The sequence below is a fragment of the Podarcis filfolensis genome, assembly GCF_964270895.1.
Source record: "Podarcis filfolensis genome assembly, chromosome: 10".
Classification (NCBI taxonomy): Eukaryota; Metazoa; Chordata; class Lepidosauria; order Squamata; family Lacertidae; genus Podarcis; species Podarcis filfolensis.
Genome location: NC_139612.1, coordinates 66,776,858 through 66,798,824, shown reverse-complemented (window position 1 = coordinate 66,798,824; position 21,967 = coordinate 66,776,858). Strand labels below are relative to the sequence as shown.

The 21,967-nt window shown below is 45.9% G+C and overlaps 1 protein-coding gene across 1 annotated transcript in view; it reads right to left on the bottom strand.

Annotated features, from left to right (window-relative positions):
- Positions 1–21,967, bottom strand: part of MKLN1 (muskelin 1) — a 95,914-nt gene that overhangs the window by 58,685 nt on the left and 15,262 nt on the right. Inside the window, exons 2-7 of the mRNA XM_083572735.1 lie at positions 21,286–21,355; positions 18,549–18,691; positions 16,543–16,631; positions 10,599–10,708; positions 8,278–8,470; positions 169–246 (exon numbers count right to left, since the gene is read on the bottom strand). Of these exons, the coding sequence (XP_083428861.1) occupies positions 169–246; positions 8,278–8,470; positions 10,599–10,708; positions 16,543–16,631; positions 18,549–18,691; positions 21,286–21,355 (683 nt within the window). The remainder of the gene's footprint in view (positions 1–168; positions 247–8,277; positions 8,471–10,598; positions 10,709–16,542; positions 16,632–18,548; positions 18,692–21,285; positions 21,356–21,967) is intronic.

Sequence of the window (21,967 nt, the reverse complement as noted above, 5' to 3'; positions counted from 1 at the left end):
ACCTTTATGGGATCTGAAGTGCACATACAGCCAGTGAAAGAAGGCATTAAAATCCCTGCGGTCAGCTCCTGATTGGACCATGATTCTTACACATTCTGCAATAACTTCTTAAGATCGTCCAGGAATAGCCTGCTACAGACTGTGTTGCAGCGAATCCAATTGTCTCACCTTTGGTGCTTTTGGGGATTATCTGACCCCACCGTGGTTTGTATTCCTGCTGACTGATGTACTGGTTGAACAAGCCATCTGTTTTAAGTGGGGGAAACAAAAACAGGAGAAAATGTCAGCAGCCAGACGCTTCACAGAAAACATCACTTTAAAAAATAATAATTTAATAAACTGTGCTAAATACTATACCTTTAAAAAGTAAATAGCATTAATTAAAAACTAATCAAAAGGCACCTTGAGCATTTTAGAGCAGAAATCCTGGTAACAGATATTGGGCAAAACCACCAAGTGGCATCACTCACAATCAAACGCATGTCAGGTAAGAAGGATATTAACTCCTCAGAAAAGGTGGGGAGCCAAATTTAGTGGTTTTCTGGAGAGGGGGCATGACTGGAGGCAGTCCTAAGGCGCAGAAAGAGAGGCTTGGAGGACCACATTGGGCCCCAAGGGTTGAGTTTCTCCACCCCTGATTTATGGTGTTTTATTGCACCCGTTGCACATTTCCTTTTAATCAGCCGCTCATCACTTTGGTGGCTTCTGGGCTGAAAAGCAGCCTATAATTAAACGGCAACAGTAATAATACCCTTTGACCAGGATAGAGCTCACTATGTGGAGACAGGAGGGGAGTTCAGCCAGAGAAGCTGCTGGAGAGCATCGCTAGCGGCTCAGGATGTCAGAATATGTGCTCCTGCTCAGGCAGGCTGGATCCTGTCCTTGTTTTGAGGATGGATGAGAATGCTTCGAAGCGCAAAAGCCTTTGCATCTCATGCCTGCAGAATTCCCCTGGCAGCTCCTAAGACCAAAACGCAGCATGGTGCTTTTTTAAAGGGTCGGGTCAGGATCTCCAATCAACACCCCCCAGGATGACTTGTGTCACATACAACGCTCTCCCGCCTCCAGCTGTGTTTGTGACTTCCTTATAACCCGGCTTCTCTTGCGCAGGATGCTGGGCCTGGAGTTCTTCCAGGCTTCTTCCCAGAAATATTTCTCCCTTGGCAGCCACTCCGCTTTCAATCTCCTTGTGCTAAACACCAACAAAGGCTTGTTTTGAGCTGGCACTGGCCAGGGGAGGGAGGGAGGGAGGGAGGGTGAGTTGGTTCAATCTTGTAGAAAGCACCTGACCCCTCTCCTCCCATTCCTCTCGCTGCCAAACCGCTCAAGGAAAAATGCCACCGCAATGCACTGGATTCCTCCGTCCCCTGCACCAAGGGCCATCGTCCACTTATAACGAAAAGGCGGTTTAGAAATAAGGCTTTCGGCTGATTTTTAGAAACAGTTCTCAACCGGCTTGGTTACCAAAACATGTCTCCAAAGCCCTCATCATGAGCAGTTTGGGACAGACTGTTACTTAAGAGAGCTGGTGCCGGGGTTGGGGCTTTTAGGTGCTTTGCAAAATGTACCTTGCTGGGACATCGCAAGTTCATCATTTCACAGAAGGGCCACTGGTGCCTCTTGAAGTGGCTTGGCTTCAGAGCAGGGGATTTCTGGGATGTGCATAAATGACCTACCAACCCTCTTCATTATTTCTTTTAAGCAGGCTGAGTTGCCTACCTTTAATACAAGTGATAGAAAGGAGCTAAGAGAAAAGAATGGCTAGAGGAGACCTCTAGCTGGAGAAACTGCAAGTATGCCAGCATACATCTTGAAACTAAGGGCAGGGGAAACTGTGCAAGTCTCCCCAAGGATGGGTTTCACCCATGGCACCAAAATATAAGAAGGATGTTGACCAGCTGGAAGGTGTGCAGAGGGGGTGACCAAGATGATCAAGGAAACAAAGCATTATGAGGAATGGTTGAAGATGTGTACTACCAAGCTACAGCCCTCCAGTTCTGAAAGATACTTCTGCTAATCTAGCTCATTCCACAGATCTCCAACATCTGACGCCCCCACCCACCCAAAAGACTGTGTCCTATTCAGCCCTGACCAGCATCCCTACTTGATGGCCTCCAGATGCTCCAGACTACAACTCCCATTGGACATTGACAGCATCACCAATAGTCAGGGATGATGGGAGTTGTAGTCCAGCAGCATCTGGAGGGCACCGGGTTGGGGAAGGGGTTCTAAGCCGGGAACTGAGGAGAAATAGCAAAGAAATGCCCCCTTATCCAGCTTCCACGACATAAGGACAGTTCCTCAAGTAGCAACTTGCTTGCCTACCACTTTGAGACTAAGCACATATTTTCTCAAGAAGCAGAGCAATTCTTTCAGTTCTAAATAAATTTAGCTTGCTGCTAACCGAGCATTTCACAATGCACTGCAGTCTTTTCAAGAGCGTACACATAACTGAGCTGGAAACAGATGTTTGGCAGGCTCAGAAAGGCAAAATCACTGACCCGATAGCGGCTTGAAACAGTTCAAGACTTGTTCTCCCATTACAAAGTGGGGAGTTCAGGGGCAGCGTGACCTTACCAAGGCTCACAGACACAAAGTGGGACTCGGACCCAAGGAAGAAATGAAGGCCAGGGGGGTCACAGATGATGTGTTAAGTCTACATCAGAGCCAGTTCTCCCCTTTAACCAGTCCAAGCTCCCTGACCGTCCCACATTGCTACCAAAGCCAGAATACAGAAAAGTTGCAGCCCCTATGTCAAAATACTACCCTGAACAGACTTGATATCTCATCTGATCTTGGAAGCTAAGCAGGGTCAGGCCTGGTTAGTACTTGGATGGGAGACTGCCTGGGAATACTGAATGCCATAGGCTTATACAAAACTATAGCTCGGTCATTAGAGCATTAGGGTGGTGGGTTCGAGTCCCGAGTTGGGCAAAGGATTCCTGCATTGCAGGGGGCTGAACTAGATGACCCTTGCGACCCCGTCCAACTCTACAATTCTATTGTTCTACCTCTGCTTCATAGACAATAGAGTATTCCCACTAACTCTCACCACTTTCCCCAGCTGGTCAATATGCCTATTGCAGAGATGGCTAGCCTGTGGCCCTCCAGATGTTATCCAACTCCCACCAGCCCCAACCAGCATGACCAATGGTCAGGAATGAGGGAGCTACAGACCAGCAATGTCTGGAGGTTTTCTACCCCTCCTTTATTGGAACCAACTAAATTGCAGCCTGGTAAATTAAAGTCTGGCTGCTTTGTTAAAATAAAGGCAGCCACATTCCTCTTTATTTGTGCTATCTGCCTATCCCAGGAACCTGTGCAGGGTTGTTTTTTTAAGGTTTGACACAGATCTGGGTTACAAACCAGACTTTATGATTTCTCAAGAGATGGGAAGCAGCCATTTCCTCTTTATGCCCAGAATACTAGTTGTGCAACCTGATATCTGAGTCTTATTCAGCCAACAATCTCCATCTTGGAACAGAGCTTGCAAGTTGACCTCAAAGCTAATTGTTGCATGTTGTTTTTCCTTGTCCTCCTCACTGCTTGCATTGTGTAACATCTTTCCTGATGGAAGTGTTCTGGAGAACTTGAAAGCCTGCCATACTTTATTAGAACTAAAGATTTCGGCAAATATATTGCCCAACTGGGATTTGTTTTCTTATGGATCATGAAGGCTATTTTATTAATAATAATAATAATAATAATAATAATAATAATAATAATAATAATAATAATTTTTTATTTGTACCCCGCCCATCTGGCTGGGTTTCCCCAGCCACTCTGGGCGGCTTCCAACAAAGATGAAAAATACACTAAAATGTCACATATTAAAAACTTCCCTGAACAGGGCTGCCTTCAGATGTCTTCTGAAGATCAGGTAGATGTTTATCGCTTTGACATCTGATGGGAGGGCGTTCCACAGGGCGGGCGCCACTACCGAGAAGGCCTTCTGCCTGGTTCCCTGTAACTTGGCCTCTCGCAGTGAGGGAACCGCCAGAAGGCCCTCGGAGCTGGACCTCAGTGTCCGGGCAGAACGATGGGGGAGGAGACGCTCCTTCAGATATACTGGACCGAGGCCGTTTAGGGCTTTAAAGGTCAGCACCAACACTTTGAATTGTGCTCGGAAACGTACTGGGAGCCAATGTAGGTCTTTCAAGACCGGTGTTATATGGTCTCGGCGGCCGCTCCCAGTCACCAATCTAGCTGCCGCATTCTGGATTAGTTGTAGTTTCCGGGTCACCTTCAAAGGTAGCCCCACATAGAGCGCATTGCAGTAGTCCAAGCGGGAGATAACCAGAGCATGTACCACTCTGTCGAGACAGTCTGCAGGCAGGTAGGGTCTCAGCCTACGTACCAGATGGAGCTGGTAAACAGCTGCCCTGGATACAGATTTGACCTGTGCCTCCATGGACAGCTGTGAGTCCAAAATGACTCCCAGGCTGCGCACCTGGTCTTCTTCTTCTTTTAATTAAATTTGTATAATGCCCTGTACCCGCAGATCTCAGGGTTGTTACAACATAAAATCACAATAAAAAGACAAAATACGTAATAAAAACAAAAACACATTTTAAAAGGCATTGGATGTCTATCGGCACAGGGCCTGGTTAAAGAGGAACGTTTCTGCCTGGCACCTAAAGGTGTATAGGTGCCAGGTGAGCCCACCTGGGGAGAGCATTCCACAGACAGGGAGCCACCAGGGAGCAGAAATCCCCAGACCCCTCGTGTCCTTTGTGTCAATCCTCTATGCCTATCCAAAGGCACCTCCTCAACACTTACCTGACTCAATAAACCCTACCTCTTAGAGCACCCAAACACTTGTGCCAAGCTAAGGAAAAGATGGAGCCTGTTGCAACCGGTTGCCAGGATCCAGCTGTCTCCCTTATTACCATCACTTTGTAATCAATACCCACATTCCCCAAACAGCACAAGCTCCTTTTTTAAAAAAGGAGTGCCTATAACCAATTTAGATAATTCTTTCATACGTCAGATGAGCATCCATGTGGGGAATTGGTGAAAGCCCCCCTGGCTTTAGCTGGCTAAGAAGACATTAACTTCCTGTCTAGTCATGGGGACCAACCTCTCTTACAAAAGCCTAGGGAATGGTCATTCAGATGTATGCTTTCCACATGTATTACTTGGAAAAGGGAAAGCATTGCATCAGAATCAGCCCCTAGCAGTCCTCTGCCAACAGATACGCAGTCATCGGAAATGGGCAAGAAGTCATCCAAACAGAGTCTTGACTCAGGGGCAGGAGCGGGTGGGTGTTTGTGAATTTGCAAGTTTTCGCAGCTCTGGCGAGATGAATTATTTGGAACGCTTGGTGCCTGCATCTGGAGGCGCTTCCAAGCAGCACCATTAAGGTAACCCTGCATTTGGCATTTCTGCCATATGACTGAACTTTCTTGAGAGCTAGCCAGAATATAGGCTGCCTGGAAGCTCTAGGAACGAATCCAAATATGAGGTATTTAAGCCCCGGCTGCGAAACAGCTGAGTTTCAGGGAAACCTTTTTTTATTATTATTTCCAAGAGGAAGTCCGGCAGCTGCCTGAGTTTCCATCTGCACATTTTCTGAGAATTTCAGAAGACACCGGAGGGGAGGGGGACTGAGGAAGCATGCGTGGCCGATGGCCAACAGACACTGAAAACACATTATCTGGATGCAGGGCAAAGGGGTGTCAGCCTGCCACGGACTGGTCCCGGCTACAGCCAGCTCTAGCCCTGGGTTCCTCACCGCTTCTCTCCACCCAATCAAGCACCCTCTGCAATATTGTGAGAAAAATAAATATGTGGCACTTTCAAGCACAAGTGCAAGCCCAAACCCATTTCCAAGCCATGTGTACAAAAGCCAGCAGTTTAGTTTTCCAGAAAGCTTCATTTCTGCTTTGGCCAGGTAAGGCAAGGGGGAAATGCAGGCCCAGGGAACTTGAGAAACTCCCTGGAGGAGGAGGACTTGGTAAGAAAACTAGTGCTTTGGCATCCTGGTAAGATCTTCAAGGAAGCACGCAGCCACAAGGAGGTGTTTATGTATGAGCTGTCCCAGGTTTTGCCAGCTGGTAAACAGCTGCCTCATTCTTTGCCCTGGGTTTAGCTCATGCAGTTGAGGGATTCACCTGTGGAAAAAGCATCCCTGGGCTCAGTCCTAGCCACTGACAAACACTTCTTTGGTTAAAGTTCACTCCGAGGCAATCTGAGCACTCTCACTGGGGAGACTGTTTCATGCTCCTGTCCCTGGCTCTCTCCCCACACACCTGGCGCGCCACCCACTGCTCCTTAACCAGAGAGGGGAGGGGAGGAGACACGTGCCATTTGGTAACAGCCCTGAAACCCAAAAGGCTGCAGTCAACACTGCTAAGCTAGCTTAGGTTTCCTGACCTGTGTCACCAGGAATAAGTTGAATAAGTCACATGATACAAGTGGCCAGCCAATAGCATATATTACAGCAGGGGTCAACAACTTTTTTCAGCCGTGGGCCGGTCCACTGTCCCTCAGACCATGTGGTGGGCCGGACTATATTTTGAAAAAAATTAATGAACGAATTCCTATGCCCCACAGATAACCCAGAGATGCATTTTAAATAAAAGCACACATTGTACTCATGTAGAAACACCAGGCAGGCCCCACAAATAACCCAGAGATGCATTTTAAATAAAAGGACACATTCTACTCATGTAAAAACGCGCTGATTCCCAGACCGTCCATGGGCCGGATTGAGAAGGTGATTGGGCCGCATCCGGCCCATGGGCCTTAGATTGCCTACCCCTGTATTTCAATGAGACGTTATGGGCCAGGCCACACACCTCCAAGAATGCACAAACGCTTGTGCACTCGCACCATGCCTACAGGGAACTATATTTTGCAGGCTTCAAAAATGTTCGCCCTTGTGATGGTGAGGCTACCCCCTTGTTTCCCAGACTCAACATTCAACCCATAAATGTAAGCATCACATCCCTCAGAGGTGCTGCATCTGGAAATTGTTTCCCAAAGGCAAAATGCTCTCGGCTCCATGGCAATAAATCTAGCTGGGGCAAGGTGTCCTGATGGGTCAGTAATGTGGAGCTCCTCTTGCACCAGAACTCCAAGATCCCAGCTACCCATTCCGTTTGTCACATCACAAGCAGCCACGTGCAAGCCAGGTCCAGTAACTATGGCAATCCCCAGGAGGAGGACAGAGGAATCTAGAGGGGATCGCAGGCAAGCATGCAGGGAAACAGGAGCCTCTAACCACCTTCTTTCATGCATTATTTCTCTGCTTATCTTATCTTTCCTTTAACAGCCAATTACCCCTGTTCCTTCCCCTCACACAAACCCTAGGGGACAATTGGCTGTTAAAGGAAAGATAAGATCAGGAGAACAACAGAGGGATGCAGAAAGGTAGCCACTCCCTCTCTGCATTCCCCTGCTATTCCCTCCAGAGTCAACTGCTTGCCTCCAGGGCAGCTGCAGCAGCGTCAGCCAGAGCCAGGCTTACACATGATGAGTACTTTGGACGTGATGGGCATGACATGCAGCCACATTAGGGAACACTCCTCTGAGCGGGGCAAGTGGGGAGTTTGTTAACAGGAAGATTTAGCTCTGTAAAGTTTGTTCTGGGTTGGCTGCCTGCCAAGCTGCAAAGAAGATTGTATTTATATTATTCATATTTTCATTCATCCCGCTTTTACTCGGAAGGGTCTCAAAGCAACTTGCAATTGTTTGGCACTGCCAACAATCTGAATGACACAGGGCTGGGCGATATCTGGTTTTCAACACTATGATATATCACCGGCTAAATATTGTGATGTACCGATATATCACGATGTCTGAAATAAGGATGGAACTATGTAGAGTTACTGATGGCTTCACAGTTTTTCCTGCATTGTGATATTTGCCGGCTCTTGTGATTCGATGCTCCCTGCATGTGGCACAGTTAACAGGGGTTGCAGGAACTGAGAGAAGCATTGGCTGGCTTCGCGGTTTTCCCCACATTGTGATTTTTGCACAGCGCACGCGCGCACACACATACACACACACACACACATATATCAAGATTCGTGATATATTGCCAGGTGAAAAATTATGAAACCAATATCACAATATGGTCTTCAAACCGGTTTTGGATGATCTATTGATAGCCCAACCCTCAACTGAAGCTTGGGAAGATGAGGGGTCCTGTTTCATTGACGACTTACAGAGGTCAAGAATATAAAGGGACCCCAAAAGCCCAGCTACAGCCAAGACGTCCATTCATTTGCCAATCTAATTCAAAACGTGCCTTGCTCCCTGCTCTGCCCTTACCATTCACAGCTTTCTCTATCAACTCTTCGCAGGCATTGAAGTCGCCCTTCAGGACTAGCTTGTCGTGAAGGTCTGTCAGCATGGGGTGCTCCAGCGCAATCTTGGTTTTCTTCTGCAGGGACTCAAAGGCCTCTGTGTAGTTGTGCTGGCGAAAGTGCTTCAGGCAGAGGCGAATGGCTTCCTGTTCACGGTACTACTGGAACACAAGGAAATTTATGAGAACAGCACTGTGGATCTCCCAGTCAAATGCTGCAGGATATGCCTCCGGCACTGGGTTGGATTAAATAGGGACCTAAGCCCTTGGGAAAAGGGACGCGGTAGCGCTGTGGGTTAAACCACAGAGCCTAGGACTTGCTGATCGGAAGGTCAGCGGTTCGAATCCCCGTGACGGGATGAGCTCCCGTTGCTCGGTCCCTGCTCCTGCCAACCTAGCAGTTCGAAAGCACATCAAAGTGCAAGTAGATAAATAGGTACCGCTCCAGCAGAAAGGTAAATGGCATTTCCGTGCGCTGCTCTGGTTTGCCAGAAGCGGCTTAGTCATGCTGGCCACATGACCCGGAAGCTGTACGCCGGCTCCCTCGGCCGATAAAGCGAGATGAGCGCCGCAACCCCAGAGTCGGCCACGACTGGACCTAATGGTCAGGGGTCCCTTTACCTTTAACTAAGCCCTTGGGACCGGATGAGAGAAAGCAATGCCCAATTTTAATTTTACACATATACCTTCTTACTGATTTAGTTACCTACTTTTTAAATTACATTTATATCTGGCCTTCCCTTCCACCATGGAACCAGGCAGTCAGACACCCAGGCGCTGATCAGGCTCAGACCTGCTTAGCTGCAGTGCTGATGGATTTGCACCGATTTTATCCGCACAACTACCTTGCAAGGTAGGATCATGCCCAAGTGAGGATTTGGATCTGTATCCCCTGGGTCCATGTCAACCACTTTATCAGCTATACCATGAGGGCCCTCGGAAGGGAAGAGCTCTCGGTAGTGTCTAATAGCCAGGAAGTTTAAAAGTTCCACACTGCTTTCATCATGCATATTTTTAATCCTAAAACAATTATTGCAACTTCTGTACTGTCAGACAGCTCAGAAACCAGCCCTAACTACACATGCTTGGAAGCATTTATAAACTGTTTAATGTTTTAAAAATCTACAAGCAGTGTACAATATTTTTAAAAACTGTATCATTAAAAAATACAGCCTAAAATCGAAACTAGAGAAATATAAAACAGGAATCAAGGGTTTCAAACATATCAAGCAGGCTCTGATTTTATGGGACAAGGAAAAGCTGGGCAAAAAGATACGTCCATCAACTACCTGCAGAAATATTTGAACCTTCCCTATACCAAGGCAGTGTGTTGGTCTATCTCAGTGTTCCCCAACCTTGGGCCTCCAGCTGTTTTTGGACTACAACTCCCATCATCCCTCGCTAGCAAGACCAGTGGTCAAGGATGATGGGAATTGTAGTCCAAAAACAGCTGGAGGCCCAAGGTTGGGGAACACTGGTCTATCTAACCACTACTGGTTAGATAGTGTTGGTCTATCTAACCACTACTGGGAGCCAGTGTGGTGTAGTGGTTAAGAGCGGTAGTCTCCTAATCTGGGGAACCGGGTTCGCGTCTCCGCTCCTCCACATGCAGCTGCTGGGTGACCTTGGGCCAGTCACACTTCTCTGAAGTCTTTCAGCCCCACTCACCTCACAGAGTGTTTGTTGTGGGGGAGGAAGGGAAAGGAGAATGTTAACCGCTTTGAGACTCCTGAAGGGGAGTGAAAGGCGGGATATCAAATCCAAACTCTTCTTCTTCTTCTTCTTCTTCTTCTTCTTCTTCTTCTTCTTCTTCTTCTGTTTACTCTGACTGCCAAAAGCTTTCTGAGATTGCATGTATAGGCTTCCTCCTCCCCCCCCCCCCCAATATACTAGGTACTCGGGATCTTTTTCAATTGCAGAAAGGTCAAACCAGGACAATAATATCATTATCATTGTTGTTCTTATTAAATAATATCCTTCTTTTGGAACTGAGGCAAGCTATAAATATGCTGTCACACAAAAGCCAAAGTTCTTCCATTATGAAATGCTCACGCTTCTCACAAAAAGCGGGATTATTTTTCCAAAGCATTTCACATTCCCCAGATTCACAGAGACACGGCCAAACCTAAAGCACCACGTCAAACAGCTATGTCTATAGAAATAATGATATTGATGCTGCGAGGGTCATACAATAGTTGACTGCTTGAATTCAAACAGGGTAACATCCACCAACCAGAAAATTTAATTTCTTTCTCTCACAAAAACCTCCAGCAGTTCTGCAGCCTACCTTGCTGTACCAATTGAGGCAGGGTTGCACCACATCCGGATCGTCGATGCCGTTAAGTTCAACGTACCAGATGCTAAAATTGAAGCTGGGGCCCCACGACAGCAATGGAACTGAGGAATAACAAGAAAGGAGAAAAGGACATTATGTACTGGCATGCTGGTTTCTATTGACCACAGGTGGCAGGCACTGGCTTGTCTGCCATCATTCCTCCCAGACAATTTAAAAGCATCACTGGGCAATAAAGAAAATAGGGCAATGCAACAGTTGTTAAGTGTGCATAAACAGTAGGAGGACAACATGGACTGTTTTTGTGTAGCCCAGTTCCATTGCATTATCTCACTCGGGGAAGGAGGTACCAGAATCCACGGGACCCTCGAAAATTGAGAGTTACAGTTCAAGCCAAGCAACTGAAGACAAGTGGCCTGCAAGGCAGTTTTGCCCATCTCACTATTCACCACTTAAATGTGCATCAAATACAGTGAACTCAGTCATAGATTCCCACGGTAAAAACAAGTGCCACTCTACAGGCCCCAGTCACAATGGGTTATATGACCTGTGCATGCAAGCCCAATCCCCTTTTGAAAGGTTTGTGCCCTGTGTGCATACTCCCTACCACGCAGAAGATAGAAATCCATTGCCCCGTCCTATAGAGCACATCCCACAGTCACTCAGGGCCTCTGAATTCCATTTGTATTCTGCAATTGCCTTCTACATGCTGGGTACTGAAGCCATGTGTGCCAGCTATGATTTCTTTAGATTTCCACCCACTTCTGTTTGAGCACTCTCCCTCTCCCTCTCCCTACCCAGTCAATCCTCAAGATCTCTTAGATGCCAGAGCACTACTTGAAAGTTTCCACAGACAAGCTCAAAACGTCACATCCTATCACCTGGGAAAACTTTTACTTCCAGGTGTGCAGATTCTGCTTGGGCTAACTGCACACACTGCCCTTCGCAACACACCCCAGGCTTAAAGCCTAAAGTGCCGAAACTAAGCCTCTGCGTCAAATTAAGCTTTTGAGTACCTGTGGGCAATGGCCAAAGGCCACCTTCCAGAATATGCAGAATGGTGGATAAACTGTGATCCATAAAGCACACTTTCAAATTGCAGAAGAAATACAATACTACGAGTTTTAGAAGCGGCCCATCACTGTGTCTCAATCTCACCTACCCTACAGAGATGATGTAAGGTAAAAAGGGCCTGAGTTCCTTGGAGGAAATGATTTTAGAAAAATAATAATCAGATAGATCTGTTGAGAGGATCCTTTGAAAAGCCAGCTCTCCAGGAGACCTGTGATTCCTGTCATTAAAATATAGGTGTCTAGAATGTGCAGATGCACAAGCAGTTAAAATACAAACGAAACCCAATGAATGCCATTAGCATTTAGAAGAATACATCATTTAGACACCTGTCCTGGAGGTTCTGCATAAATCTGAAATAATGGAGCTGCAGTATTGTGTGAAAAGTAGCTATGAAGGCGCACAGCCACAGTTTTGTATGGAAGCAATTATATTCCTGACACCAGCCTTTGATCATTTTGAGTAAAGTACTTCTGTGGCACCTAAGGAAAGGGCCACTGACTCAGCTTATCTTGGCCAAGTTCCCAGTTCTGGCGGCTAGTGGTTCCCAGCTCCAAAAATGGAAGCTTAGAATTAAATTAAGCGGTGCACTTTGAAAAACAAATCTTGCCTATGGATCAGCAATAAGCAAGTGCAGTTAAAATGGTCCAGAGTGGTCGCTTTTCATGTTTCATAAAGTTATCAATAAGAGAGCTCGCCCATCACTATGGATTTTCCCTAGTCTAGATTTAGCAGGCATTCTAGACCGCATTCTTGATTCTGCAATCTTAAGTGTCTGGTGTTCTGCCTGACAAGCCTGATTGCTTTAAGTGCCGATGCTTCCTTCAGAAAGGATCCTGGCAATAGTAGTTTTTTCCAAGACATCAGCCCTGATAGATCCAATCATAGAAGGATAATTATCAAGGTTCCAGGGTGGAATGAGAGCCCCATCACACAGTGTACCTGCCATGAAAAACGCCTGCAATGCACTTCGTGTGTACCCAAAATTGTGTGTACCCCACAATTTCCCTTTCACAGAGATAACAGTAATGTGCAAATTGTCCCTCTGCAGTCACATCAGATCCACACAGTGAGAAGCACAATGCAAGCCCAGCAATCCCTCCGACTGAACTAGCCAACCTTAAAAATCAAAAGCAAGCTTTTGAGTTGAACAGAACTCCTCTTCACGCGCTCACATCAAAAGGGGCTTTTCGCACCAGCTGCTTAAAAGACGTTTGCCAGTGGCAAGTGGCTAACAGAAAGGGCATTTCCTACATCTTAGCATTTTAGACCCAAGAGCCTGGAATGAAAAGAACAGACGGAGCGACTGCTAACGAGCCATGTTCCCAGTACAGCCCACGCACTGCACGTAGACAGCTTACAGGCTGTGCTGTGAATGTCACGGGCTGAGAACACCTTCAGATCCACGGAAAATCAAGTGGGTCTTTTCGAGCTTGGATCATCTCTACCCTGCCATCTTCAATCCACAGGGCCGGAGCACAGAATCATCCATTCCGTCAGTCTGTTAGAACCTCCTTCTCCATAACCAAATCCCCCTTCATGACCTCTCCCCTCCAGACACTGTATCGCAGTTTCTTTTAACCTAACAGCTGCTCTGCTGGAGCAGACCCAAAGGTCCATCTCACCAGAGTGTTCCAGCGCCAGTGTCATCCAGACAGATGCTTCTAAGCTCCAAAGCAGGGCATGAAAGCAGCATTTCTCCCAGTTTGCACCCGGCATCTGGCACGAAAGTGTACAGCCCCTGAACATGGATGCTTCCTTCAGCTATCATGGTTAACTGGCAGGCTGGGCTGGGGCTCGTATGGCACAGCACTGCTAGGCTATATTTGTGTCACTAGTGTGTACGGGAGGCATAGGGGGTGTTAAGGAAGGGGCAGTATCTCTGGTGGGGGATATGGCGTGCTCCTTCTGGGTAGCTCATCCACCATTAGCTGGCCCCCTGCCTGCACTGAACTCTCATCTGTGACTCCTAGAAGTTGTCGGTATGCGACAGCATCCACACCCCGGGGACAGCTTCGCCTGGCCGGCTAAACCAGGTGAGGGTAGCCATTGGGTCTCAAATCCTTGGTGAATTAGGGAGGCGCCCTGCAAGTCCTGCAGCTAAGTTGGTGTTAAACGTCTTACTCAGCTTTCCTTTGGACCACATCACTGAGGCCAAGACATCGGTCTTGTCATCTGGGTAGCCCAGGACTTCCACACACATTGCCCAGGTCTGCAGCCCATGGAGATCACTTTGGTGCTGCAAAAACACAGTGTGGACAGCTGCAATTCCTTGGAGGGCTTTAAGCAGAGGCTGGATAGCCATCTGTCATGCATGATCTAGTTGAGATTCCTGCATCGCAGGGAGTTGAACAAGATGGCCCTGGTTCTAGGATTCCACAATTCAGGATTCCAGAATAACGGATGACCAAAGAGAACTCAAAAGAATGATGGCGCCACTCAGAGTGGCCATTTCTTTCCAAAGCTATTTCACTTGTATCTGCCTATTTCACCCAACTGCAACCTGGTGCCCTCCAGTTGTTTTAGACTGTAGCTCCGAGTTGTAGTCCAAAACATCTGGAGGAAGGCTAACATACTGTGTATTTCCAAACTCTAGCACTAGAGTGGATTTTTTGGCAAGGGGGGTGGGGAGAGTGCAGGAAGGGAGAAAACTATTGTTTCCCATATATGTATCCTCCATGCAAATACTGACATTGTTCCACACAAGATATTGCTTTCCCTAAATCTATTATTATTAGATAATCTACACAAAACTTCACCATTCAAGCAAGTGTGAATAAGGGGTGAAAGTGGGGAAGGGGGGGAATCAAGATTCTAAAATGAGAAGGAGATCAATGAGCAAAATTCCCAAGTAATCAATGAAGTTAAAGCAAAACAAGAGTACGGGTGTAGTTGCTCATCTGTTGCGCAAATTCTTTTAAAGCAAAACAAACATAATCAGGACATGAGCTCAGATTAGGAAAAAACTTGCCAGCTTGTAATGTTTTACAGGCAAGGCCACCCAGCGAGCATAAGGCAAAGCAAATGTCCTTTTTTGTTATTAAACAGATCTAATTCACTTAATCCAGAGATTGCTGCCCAGCATCCCACAGATTCCAAGACAGATACCCATTTGCAAGAATTGTCCCCACTCAAACAGGAGGGCCAAGAATTCACGGTGTTATTCCTGTTCTTATACAAGTCTAGCATCAACTGGCATTTCGGTCAACCACATTATTTTAGACCAAAATGAAGGCTGCCATAAATTGAGGACAATGTTTGGAAAGTAAAAGTACTTGGTTTAAGTATTTATTTTAAATGGTCTGTATCCAATGCTAGTCAACCTCACAGCAGACCCATTGAAATCAATGGACATGAGTATCTTCAGTTAATTTTAATGGGTCTACTCTGAGCAGAACTCCTTTGGCTACAATCCAATATTTATTCCCTGTCTTTCAACTGCAATTTCCGAAGGGGTTGTTTATATAGCACTTTTTTACTCTAAGTGTTTTATACACTTTACAAAGTTTGAACCACTTTCCCCAAAGCATTCCAGGCAGAGTTCATGGGGCTGGTTTTAACCCAAAGGCCCAAAACACTTAATACTTGTTAACATTTGAACCCACCTCCTCACTTTTGGCCCAGAACCATCTCTAAGGAGGCCAAAAAAAGAAAACCAAAGCATGACTAGAAAGACACTCTTGGTGGCCACTGCCCACCAAGTGCTCTCAATAACGCTGACAAAAATTCTATTTATATACTGGCAAGTAGATGCAGGAGTGACAAAAGGAGTACTGCTTCACATGGCTATCATTTTATACATGGAACTGTGCTGCCACCAAATGCAGCAACAGCCCTTGGTTTAGACTGATCAAGTTAATAAAATATAGGCCTATAAACAGACATCAGCCATGGTGGTTATACAGAATCTTCCAGGTTTGGTGGCAGTGACTACCAGACGGCGAGGACAAACTTCTGATAATAGCTTAATGCCTTGGTTGGGGGCTTCCGAGAGGCATCTGGTTGGCCACTGGAGACAGCAAGGTGCTGGACAAAATAGAACTTTTGTTCTACTAGCATGGCTCTTCTTATGCATCAGGATCACAGAAATGGCTCTAGTTACTCTAGTTAAGGGTCCACACCAGGGGTTGGCAACCTAAAGCCTATAGGCCACAAGCGGCCCATGGGGGTTGTTTAACCGGCCCATGGACCCCCGCCGCCCACTCAGTCGGCTCCCGTGCACCACGCTAAACTGGCACAGAACAGAGCGGGAACCGCCTTCCGCGACGCTGGCCGGCTTCCCATTGGCTGCAGGAAGTTCCTGCAGCCAATGAGAAGCTGCACACACCTTCTCTGTGCCAGAAGGAGCGCTGGAAATAGTGTTTGCACATCCGTGCGTCCGTGTGCACCTCCGGTTCACCGCAGCGTCTGCGGGACCATGAACCAGCCCATGCCGCAAAAACTATGCAGACCCCTGGTCCACACCCTGCAAATGGAGGATCTATGACTAGTTTACATACCGAGCACAGCAATAAGAGTCTTCCTTACCACCCTTCATCAATAATTGCCAGCAGGATGCTCTCAGCTAATATGCCACACTAGAGGCAGAGGAATGCACCAAGACACGAGTCCCAAGCCAATGGTAGGTTTGTAGGCTGAAACAACACACTCTCCAACTGCATTGTAAGGACTTCAAAAAGAAAGACTAGGCCCTGGGAATTTGCTCCTGACACAAGGTAGACACCACATTTCGCACCAGCGGCAGATTCGTCCAAAACAAAGGGCACTGCAGAGGCCCTTTATAACACCACTGGGTGCATAACCTGCCTGAACAGAGACTAGCAAACTGGTAGCATGTATACTTGGGGGGGGGGAGGGATATATTTACCTATCTTAATAAATCGACAAGGGAACATCTGCTCATCAATCTTATGCTTCAAGGTGAACGTTTCTTTATTATAGTCATTCTTTAAGCCACTGTGGAGGGAAGGACACAAGGTTAATAAATCTTTTTATGGCTAAGTAGGAGATAATTTTCGTTTCGCTTCAATTTGTAAATAGACATGCTGCTACAAAATATGCCATCACCACCCTCAGAGAACATTTATAGGGGGGAATAAGGATCAGGAGACCTTATTCCCCAATGCAAGTTTCCCCACTGCTTATTCACTGCAAGTTTTTTTGTTGTTGTTTTTTGTAGGGCAGGGACCAACTACACCCATATGAACCTACGCTCTGCAGCGTAGAGAGAGCTTAACAAGGGACAGGGATTTCCCTTCTATAGCAGGTAGGCAGAGCAGAGATTTTAAGTGCTGTAGCGCCTAAAGCCACATTGCACCATTTACTAGTTCAGGTTCAAGAAGTGGCCAATTTTTACATTCAGGTCAGCAGCCAGACCCCGCCACCTGCTAAGGTCTTGCACAGGAAAGCCAGCCGGCTATCTTTATAAACATGATGGGAACAGATAAATTAATGCTTTCTTTCTCACACACCAAAAAACAAAGCAAGCCCATATGGCACAGAAAAGTCCGAGGAGCTCAAGTGAATGTAGATATGTGAAAATGTGATATATTCATACTTCTATATAGAAAATAAATGTTTTTTAACAGGGGAGGATACAAACACTGGTAAGGTGTCGCCTGTCACCAGATGCTGCTTGCTCTTTCCTGGTGTACAGGATTTGGAACTCTCTCCCCATGGAGACTCGCCTGGCTTCTTCCCTTTTAAGCCCCTGGGCAGGCTATCATTTCCCATCAAGCTTTTGGGGGAGTGCATTTTGAGGGAGTGCTTATTCTCAGCTGCTTCTGCTTTTTTCTTTTTAAGCTTACAAGTTTGTTAGCTCTGCTCAGGTGCTGTGCTTTTATGCTAATTTTTTATTATCTCCAAGTCATGTTATGGGGTCAGTTTTTATGGAAAAGCAGAACAGAAATATTCATTTGACGAAAAGCAGAAGAGGAAGCGAGAGCCTGGGACAGAGGGAGTGAGCCAGTGCAAGGAATCGAAGATGAGAAGGAAAACTTAAATGCAGAATGAGCACAGAAGAGAACCACCTTTCACCTTTTGAAACAGCCAGTCCAGTGGCTGGGGCAACCCAACCAGATGGGCAGGGTATAAATATAAATATTATGAGGCTGCTAGTGTTGTGATCTGCCAAGAAGCTTTGCTCAAGGCAACAGATTTGGTCTTGCCAGTGGCTTACAAAGCAGTGAGCTGTCCAACATTCTGAAATGAGTTAGCTTGCTTTTCTGGAATTCAGATGGAAACGGGGATGAACCTGAGGCTGTCCCATGTAAACCAAAAATAATTTGCTTTCGATTCATTGGGGAGTGTATAGTTGGTTCACCAAATCAGTGCTATAAGGTATCTGGAAGCGCACAGAGAACAGCCTCACTCCAATAATGTCATTTTTATCACCAATAGTAATGGGGAAGAGGGAGTTAAAGCATAAACCAGGCAGAGGGGAGGGAGTTCCCAGGGGTCCATGAGTTTCATTCAGGTGGTCTATGGATTTGTGGTTGAAGACGGGAGATGGCACATTCGTCAAATTAAATATTCATATTTATTTTTAAGTGTATTTTCATTCCTTTTGTTTCTTGTATTTTACCATATTGCCATTTGAATTCTATGGAATGCAATATGTAATAAAAGAAGCAATCAAAGACAATAAAAAAGCACATAGCTTCTAGCACACGGTGCATTAGAATTGCTACAGAAGGCAGAAAAGTAATTAAGAGGTCTGCCAAAGCCCTCACCAATTTTCAAGTGGTCTATAGGGGGAAAGATTGGGGATCGTGCACTAAAGCACATCTCACAGCTGCCTGTACTCCACCTTATCAGTCCTGCGATGGAAGACATTAAGCAAATGCCCAAAGCACATCTGAATATCCTTCTTACCTTGATAAGAGATCTGTCATGTTTTCTTCATTCATCCCGCCAAAAACTTTAAACTTCTTTAAATTACAGACATGGGTCTTCTCATATTTTCCAAATGTGATGCTCTGGACTATGGCAGGCCTTTCAAGTTTCAGGATCAGATACTACAGGGGATGAGAAAAGAATACACATGGGTCTTTGTTCTTGTTTTAAGTGTATCACACCGTAAACAAGGCCTAGAGCTAAGTAGAACCTTAAAACAAACCAAGAGAGGATGTAAGCAGAACGCGTTTCGCGGGTGTGGAAATTCTGTTCTGCGCTGTTTCTAGCCACACTAATGAAAAGAAACTGGGAGGAAAGTCTTTGACAGCTTCCATGGCAGCAAAGACAGGCTTGTGATGGAGCATGCCCATGGCAAGGAGATGCAGCCCAAACCATCTTGGCTCCCTGCTGGGTGTACGTGAATGGCATACAGCAGCCTACCTGGTGGCCGCCAGATGCTTTGGACTACCACCGGGGCTGGGGTTGATGAGAGTGGTAGCCCAAAACACTGTGGGAGGGGGCTCCAAGTAGGCAACGACTGTGTATACACAACTCTAAACTTATTCCACGCATCATGTCTTTAGATATAAATGTCAGTGTGGAGGCTTTCACATTTTTTAATTGGGAAATTTCTGCCTGCTCTGGATTGTTATAATTCCGCAGTTCTGCATTTCATTTGCAAGACTGGGTTAGTACATTTTAAAAAATTGTACATTTTGTAAGGCACCCTGAAGGTCATGACTGCAAGATGGGCATTTCAAAAAATTAATTATTTTAAAATCCTTGGGTGTTAAATCTACTTGCAACATAAATGATAGTTCTAGCAATGAACAAAAATCATGGTTTGTGGCTTGACCTGAAGTGTGCACTGAGCCACAGTATATAAATATGCTTGTTTGTAGATAGCTTGAGTGCATCACTGTGGCCAAGAAAATTGCCTTGAGATTAAAATATTTTGTCTGCCACTTGCTCTAATAGTCAATACCACTGCAAAGACTACCTCGCAACATGAACCAAGATGTATCATGCAAAGATGCCTAATTTACAAAATGTACCGTATTTTTCACTCTATAAGATGCACCAGACCACAAGATGCACCTAGTTTTTGGAGGAGGAAAACAAGAAAAAAAAAATTCTGAATCACAGAAGCCAGAACAGCAAGAGGGATCGCTGCGCAGTGAAAGCAGCAATCCCTCTTGCTGTTCTGGCTTCCGTGATAGCTGCACAGCCTGCATTCACTCCATAAGACGCGCGCACATTTCCCCTTACCTTTTAGGAGGGAAAAATGAGTCTTATAGAGCAAAAAATACGGTATTTGCTCGCCTTAAAAATTTAGATGGCCAGGTCCCTGTAAGAGGGGAAGTAAGATATATGCTCCTCATTTGGTCATTCTTCTTGGCAAGATCCAGCCTAATAATTATACACTCAAACATTCAAAAATTAAATTCCACTCGTCAAGAGATGCCAACCACCACCATCCACCAAATTCACTTAAGGCCTCTAGGGCATCATACTAACTCAAGACTACCTTATACTCTCAAGACAAGGTTAACATATCATTTTTACACTGCTGAATATCATAAAAAGGAATCTCTGCCAAGAAGAACTATTAAAGACCATCTGGTAGACGCATGCAGGAAGAGCAGAACATGACTATTTAGCTGGTTATTTTTAGCTGAAATACTAGCTTAGGAAAACCTACGTTCAGAAATGTTGGGGTTTTTTTTTTCAAAATTAATGCTAAAAATAAACAAGCTAGAATTTTGCCAGTAGCTTAGGTGGCATGGACATTAAAACCAGTGCTTCTTCGGGGACTGGATGAGTTATTTGCAAGTGGCAAAGGGAGTGGGGGTTGAGGAGAATCCAGATTCATTTTATTCCCAATAATATTAATGTTGGCTTGAGCTATTTCCTCCACCGTGGTGCCCTTATCCCAGCACCATGACTTCCTATACTCCACAGGAAAAGCTAATAAAGTAGTAATTGGAAGACAGGCAACTGTAAATGTCTCTGGTACTTGCCTAACAAAGGTAGGTTATGCTGGCACTTAGAGAGGTGTTTTACCTGTTCAGTATGTCTTAATCATAATTAGGAGAGGCCCGCCCTTTTGCAGCAGGCCTGGGTTACCTCTTCAGAAATAGTGCCCTCTTCCCAACAGGATCAATCAGACCTTGCCAATCTTTCTACACACCCATGTCCAAGCAATTGCAACAAAACATGAAGAGGAGAAAGTACATCAAGATAGAGAAGCAATGTCTATTTTAGTTGACACTGTGGAGGGAGGCAGAGCACCCAGAATTTCCAATGCAGTCTCATTCCTAGAATAGATCCTCGTTCCAGTGTATTGATACTTATCGCAAATGTAAATAAACATGCACACACATTGAAAAGCTGGCTATTTCCAGTAGTATTATGGAGAGCTATTTTACTACTCCTGCTTCTCCAAGGGATCCCTCAGCCTGCTGGTTCTTTCTGTTCTACTCCAGGGTCTCAGAGCAGAGCACCAAGACTTCATTGTAAGAACACAGAACCAATGAGACACCATTCGGAATTTAAATGCAAACACCAACTTAACCTGGCCCTCTGAAAAACCAATCCAGAAAGAATGGTCTTGCAATAATGGCACCATTTATTCAGATAAATAATAGACTCAGAAGTATTGGTGGTGGTAGCAACTGAAGGGTTCGAGATACCGAGGGAAAATTCAAACACTTACCTGGGGAGGGTAGTTGCTCTCAGAAGACCACCGCGAAGACTGATCATTGGGCTTGTCTACTAAAATATTCCTAAAAACACATACACAAAGAGAGGTTCAAAGCACTTGTATGTTACCCACTTAATACTCTGTACTAGAAGTCAATATAACTCCTTCCCTAAACCCAATCTGAATAAGAACTACTTCGCAACCCAATGCAGTTTTTTCCCTTACCCACATACACAAGGGCCGTCTGAAGACACTATCCTCCCTGAGGCTACTTGTAGGCAGCCGAGACAGGTGGAATGTTTCATCTGGAAGATTCAATCTTTGTTATTTCCCCCACTAAAGACCATGGAGCATAGGAAGCTCCTGATTCAGAATCAGATCACTGGGTGGCAACAGCTCTCCAAGGCTCCACACAGAGGACATTCCCAACCTACCAGGAGATCCTAGGGACATTTTTCATGGAAAGCAAATGATCTACTACTGAGCTATTGCCTTTCCCTGGATGGGCTCTTTGAGGTGTGTCCATGCAAGACAGTCACTAGTAAAGGTAAAGGTACCCCTGCCCGTACGGGCCAGTCGTGTCCGACTCTGGGGTTGCGCGCCCATCTCGCTTAAGAGGCCGGAGGCCAGCGCTGTCCGGAGACACTTCCGGGTCACGTGGCCAGAGTGACGAAGCTGCTCTGGCGAGCCAGCA